This window comes from Kogia breviceps, chromosome 1, assembly GCF_026419965.1.
Source record: "Kogia breviceps isolate mKogBre1 chromosome 1, mKogBre1 haplotype 1, whole genome shotgun sequence".
In the NCBI taxonomy this organism is placed as follows: domain Eukaryota; kingdom Metazoa; phylum Chordata; class Mammalia; order Artiodactyla; family Physeteridae; genus Kogia; species Kogia breviceps.
In genome coordinates, this window is record NC_081310.1 from 190,226,973 (window position 1) to 190,232,972 (window position 6,000).

Sequence of the window (6,000 nt, forward strand, 5' to 3'; positions counted from 1 at the left end):
CTTCCCGGGCCGGGGCACGAACCCACGTCCCCTGCATCGGCAGGCGGACTCTCAACCGCTGCGCCACCAGGGAAGCCCTGGCTGAGCGCTTTGAATTAGCCCTCGTGATAACTTGGCAGGTGGTTCCCGTCAGTAGTCCCACTGGGCAGGTCAGAAACGGTACAGCCCAGGGTTCGTGGCCATTTGGGGGATTCCAGCCCTGGTCAGTCAGGGTCCAGAGTTCAGGGACCGTGGAGGTCATTAGTGGAGAAACTGAGTCCCAGAGAGGTTACATGGCTTACTCCAGGTCACACAGTTTGTAGCTGAGAAAAGAAAGGCTTCACGTCACAGCCGTCACCTGGTTGAATTCCGTTTGCCTTGTGAATAGATGCTATTATGACTTCCCTATTGAAGTAGGGAAACTGAGGCTGAGAGGTTACATAGGTTGCCCGTGGTCACACAGCCAGGTCGGGGCAGCGTTCCTCTCCAGGATGCTGAGGAGAAATGGGCAGAGAGCCCTTGGACTTTCCTGGCCGAGGAGAGAGGGCACCAGGCCAGCCCGTCCCAGGCATCCCAGACACCTCTCCCCGTGTGGTTGACTCTCAGCTCTGCGGTCCAGCTTGGCAAGAAGTGCCAGTTACCCCTTGCCCTGGCCCTGGGTTCTGCCTTTTGTCAGGCTGCCCTGTGGGAACTCTTCTTTCCTCCCAGCTCTAGCATCAGGGACCCTTCCCGGCAGGGCCTTGGCAGGGACACCTCCTCCCACCCCAGGAGGGAGAAGACATTACCCTCTTAGCCTTTTGTGCTTCTAAAAATACTGTTAGTTCCCAATAGCCCAGCTTGTGTAAGGTCCAAGGTCATGGTGGGAATGAGCCTTGGGGCTGAGAGGTTTTGGGAATCACATGGGAAGGGATGACCCAGGCGTCCCACAGTTCTGGGTCACAGTTCTGGGATTTGGGCCTGTGTCTGCACATTCTCCGAGGCCTCTGAAAACTGCTCAACTGGGCTTCTGACCTGCTGCTCGAGGCCTGTCAGACCAGGCCCTGCCCTGTCCCAGGGGAAGGCCAGGTTGAAAGTCAGGCAGGGACAGAGCTGACCAGAGGACGGCCGGAAATGTGGAGAGAAGAGACGGGCCCCAGGAGATCTTTTGTTTCCAGCCAACTGCAGGGTCCAAAGCTTGGGCTCTGCACTCACACCTGGGTTCGAGTCCCACACTGGCCGCTCCCTAGCCGGTGGTTTTGGTCAAATTAGGTTCCATCTTTGAGCCTTGGTTTCTGTTTCACCGTTGTGGGGATTGCATGGGTGCAATACAGATGATACGCCTGGTACGCAGTAAGGGCTTAACCCATGTCACTCTTTCCTTTTCCTCCACGCCCTTGCTTTCCACCCATAGCCTGCGGGCAAATAGCAGGGTTCCTCGGCTCCCTTCTCTAACCTGGGAACCTGGAACAGCCCCCTTTGCCCCTCCAGGAGCTCCCACCGAGGACAGTACAGCTTCTCTTCTGGGTGAGCAGAGCTGAGGGCACGGAGAAGTGCATACGGGAAACACATGTTCGTAGAAGCTTCCCGAAATAGCCCGGCGTGCTCCTCGGCCAATTCCTTTCCCATGTGCAGGAGCAGGGACAGGGCTGTCTTGGATCGGTGCAGGGGGTGTGTGTTGTGTTTTGAAAAGGCCTGCATAAAGGCAGGAAGTCCTTTCCCACTGCTCTTTGCATCAGCTCCACTGGCGCTCGGATCTGGGGCCTGTGACTCACACCACTGCCTCCTTCATTATTTCAATTAAAAGAAAGAAAGGGGGGTCTCAAAGTGCTTTTTCACCCCGAAAGCTCTGTCTACACGTGCTGTGGATCCCAGTGCGAGGCTCTGAACCGCTCTCAGAATTCAGCCCTTCTGGGATGGGGTCTGGATTTCGACTTCAATGCCCTTACCCCGCCTTTGCCTCCTTGCTTCCTTTGCCCCCGCCCAGGGGGCTGGCTGCTCGGTTCCCTGTGGTCCCACAGTGGCCACCTTTTCTCATCTTGAGCGTTCACCGTGTCATTCTGGAGTCACTTGAGTTTCTAGCTAGAGTAGTGAGCGGTTCTAAACGTGTTCCGAGGAGCTAATGAAAGCAGTGGATGTTACACCCCAGAGAAATACCCAGTCCAACAAAAGGCCCGTCCGGTGTGCGAGGCTGTGGCATACAGCGTCCTGAGAGGGCGTGGGGACACTGGCTGATAGGTCTTCTGGTCTCCGAGTGCCCTCAGCACAGGCTTGGCCCTGATGGGGTGTTTGCCGAGAGGATGGATGTTCAGGCCACCTCTCCCTCCACTCTCCTTGCGCCAAGGGCCCGCGCACAGTGATGCTCAGCGGGGAGGCTGTGGCCTTTGAATTCCCTCAGGCCAGGGCTGGCCTTGCGGGTGCTTAGGAAGAAGGTGGCCTCAGTCATGTGCTTCCCCACCCCTGTGATAGGAGCTGATCCAAGGAAGTGACTGCCCTGGATCTCCGAGTGGGGAACTGAGGCTGGGGCAGGGACAGACTTGCAAGAGGCCGCAGGCATTGGCCGGTCTGGGAGCCTCATCCTGTGCGTGTCTCTGTTTATAGTTAGGAAATGAGGCAGGGAAGCTTTGGGGGGCTTTGTGTTGGAAGAGAATGGGGCTGGGGCAGCTGGCTTAGAAGCATCTCATCAGAGCCTCCTATTTTACGTGTAAAGAAACTGTGGCCCAAAGACAGGACAGGACCCACCCGAGGCTCTGGTGGAATCCAGGACTAGAATTCGGCCTCCTGCCTCCCAGCCCAGGACGTTTTCTCCTAGACGGACCTCAGAAGCACCCTCAGTTCCCGCCCTGTCAGGTTAACTTCACCAACCTGGGAGAGGGGCCCCAGGCAGCCTGGGCAATGGCTCAGTCGCCACTAAAGCATTCATTCATTCATTCATTCATTCAGCAGACACTACTTGAGGGCCTGCTGTTTACCAGGCCTATCCTGGACCTTGGGAGGGGCTGGGGGTGAGAGGATGAGCCTGCTCTGCTATAGCGAACATAACCCACTGGTCCTTAAACCATACATCAGGGTCTTTGGGATCTGATCAAATGCAGACTCCCTGCCCCACCTTCAGAACTTCAAAGTCAGTGAGTCTGGAGTTGGGCCCAGGATCCTGCCTTTTCAGTAAGTGCCTCCTTCCCTGCTGCTCCGAATACTTATCTGGGAGCCACCCTTAGAGACGTACAGGTATGGGGAAAACGTGCTGCTTTTCCAACACCCTCAACTGTATAGGTTAGAAATGGCACTGTAGGGCTTCCCTGGTGGCGCAGCGGTTGAGAGTCCGCCTGCCGATGCAGGGGACACGGGTTCGTGCCCCGGTCCGGGAAGATCCCACGTGCCGCGGAGCGGCTGGGCCCGTGAGCCGTGGCCGCTGAGCCTGCGCGTCCGGAGCCTGTGCTCCTCAACAGGAGAGGCCACAGCAGTGAGAGGCCCGCGTACCGCAAAAAAAAAAAAAAAAAAAAAAAAAAAGGAAGAAATGGCACTGTAGTGTTAGGTTAGGAAGTTCTCCCCGATGTCTGACTTCTGGCCTTCCTGCTTCAGTCCCTGAGCCACCCTCCCACACACCCGCTCTTCTGTGCTCAGCACTTCTCCAGGAACTCGCAGAGCCTGTGGGAAAGTCATGTCTCCGGAATTGCAAATAGGAGCTTGCACCATATAATAAGCTCCCTTTACAGCCAGGAGAGGGCCCATAAAAACCTGGGTGTTTTGATGGTGAAGGAGGAAGCTCCCAGAGTAAGCAGTAAGGTCCGCTCCAGGGCTCCTGGAGTGTAAGTGGTTTTACAAGGGGATGGAGGGGCATGGAAAGGAGGGGCAGGGAAGGGCTATGGGCTCCTGGGCACGTCTTTCTATCTGGTACTAATGCCGCCTTACCGCTCTGCCGCCAGTATCCGGGATCTCCCACTCTCCAGTTAGGCACTGTTATCCCATTTTACAGGTGAGGAAATTGAGGTCCCTAAAGGGAAAATCCCTACCTCAGGGTAACCTAGTCACTGGATCTGGTCACCTGAAAGCCCCTCGCATTAGAGACCAGCAGAACTTTAACCTCTAATGGCCCCTCAGCAAGGATTTCCTGAGTCCTTCCTCCGTTATGAGAACTTGGAGGGAGTGGGGATGAAATAAGGCAATGGCTGTGAAGAGACCTTGGGCAGAGAGCTTTGAGCGACACCCCCAGAGGGTCCCTGGCATCTGGTGATGGCATCAGTGCTGCCTGGGGAGGAGCCTTACCTGGGGACAGACCCCAGGGTGGGGGAGGGAAGCCTTTGTTCACAGCTGGCTTGATTCAACTCCTCCACCTCTTAGCCTGGGCCACTTGGGGCAAGTCACTTCACCTCTCTGAGCCTCAGTTTTCTAGTCTGCAAAATGGGAGCAAAACAGCACCTACCATAGATTTTGTGCAGATTTGATTTTTTAAAAAAACAGAGCTGCTCGCATTCAGCGCTTCACTCATTTTCAGAATTTTGTCGGTGTCGGCGGGCTTGCCGGATATGGGTCCTCTCATCAGACCTCTGCCTTACGAGCTCTGCCCCCCAGGCCCCCAAGGCCCCCTCCTCCATCCCTCTTCTCCCCCCTCACCTCCCTCGCATGGCTGCCCACCTCTCCAGAGCAGGCCCCTCACTCTGTCTCTCTCCCTCCCCCTCACAGCGACATCAAGAGGATCGGGGTGCGGCTGCCCGGCCACCAGAAGCGCATTGCCTACAGCCTGCTGGGCCTCAAGGACCAGGTGAACACAGTGGGGATCCCCATCTGAGCCCTGACAGACCTCGTGACCCCCCTCAGCTAAGAATACTTGAAGAAACAGACTGGCTTTCCTGCCAGCTCCATGCTGGGCCACCAGGGACCTTATTTATTTCTAGTCGTTCTTTATTGATGCCACGCTGAGGGCTCTGCTGGGGGGTCTTGGACGATACCTTGGCCTGAGCTGAGGAGATGCTCAGGGACCTTGGGCAGGGGGGCCTCTTCACCTACAAAGGACAGACAGCCAAGCACTTAGCAGTCACCGTCGTGTTCCCAACATCCCCTGGGGCGGGAGCCCCGCCAAGGCCTTTGGACACACACGTGGGACATTGCTAAACTGACCTCCCCTTCGCCGTCTCAGGAGGTGGGGCGGTCAGCCTGCAGCGGTCACAGGAGCAGGGTACCTCACGAGAAGAGGACAAACAGCAAAGTCAGCTGGGCAAGACCCACAGCGCTTCTGCCGTCCCTCTAGTGCCTTCCTCAGCCCCCCAGGCCCCATCCTCAGCCCCCACGGGCCAAACTCTTGCTTCCTTGGAGCCCTCACAGGATGCTTGGTTGTGTGGAGGGTTTTTTTTTTTTTTAATATATATTTTGTACTTTGTGGAGAGAATGTGTGTGTGACGGGGGCCCAGCTAGGACTGGGGGCAGACAACGGCCTGTGTCAGACATTCCCAGGCTGGGGGCTGGCCCATCCGGCCTCTCACCCCTTTAGACAACATTTTCTACTCTGTCAGTATTAATGATTTTGTTCTGTTGGGTATTTTTTTTCGAATCTTAATTTATTATTATTTTTTTTATATTTATTGTTAGGAAATGACTTATTTCTGCTCTGAAATAAAGTTGCAGATTGTTCAAACAGTGGGGTTGGAGAGGCTTTGTGTCAGCAGTGGGTGGGGGAGGGCTCACCCCACCCAGACTGTTTAAAGAGAGCTTCTTACGCAAGGCACACATGTCATGTAACCCTGGGAATGGGGTGGGTGGAAGGTGGCGGAGGGCCAGGGAGCGGGCCCTGCCGAGTCCGGCTTCCATGCCAACAGGCCTCTGTCACCTTTGATCTCAAGGCTTCTGGAGGGCTTGGGGGTGGGGGTGGGGGTGGGGGTGGGGCGGGGGAAGAACGGTGAGAACAGCCATCAGCCTCCCTCCCACGCATCTTCACGGCGTTGTTGAAATAGATTCTTCATCCATGTAGGGCTCTGAGGTTTACAAAACTTTTCACAAGTTTGGGCTTGTTGGAGCCTTAGCACTCCGAGTTTTGTGGGTAGCCCCATT

General features: G+C 56.0%; 1 protein-coding gene across 2 annotated transcripts in view; it reads left to right on the forward strand.

Annotated features, from left to right (window-relative positions):
• Positions 1–5,587, forward strand: part of EPHA2 (EPH receptor A2) — a 28,200-nt gene extending 22,613 nt beyond the window's left edge. For both annotated transcript variants that reach the window (XM_059066439.2, XM_059066446.2), the window contains one exon: positions 4,639–5,587. In XM_059066439.2, coding sequence (XP_058922422.1) covers positions 4,639–4,744 — 106 coding nt within the window. In that variant the 3' untranslated portion in view covers positions 4,745–5,587. The remainder of the gene's footprint in view (positions 1–4,638) is intronic.
• Positions 5,588–6,000: the final 413 nt, after the last annotated feature.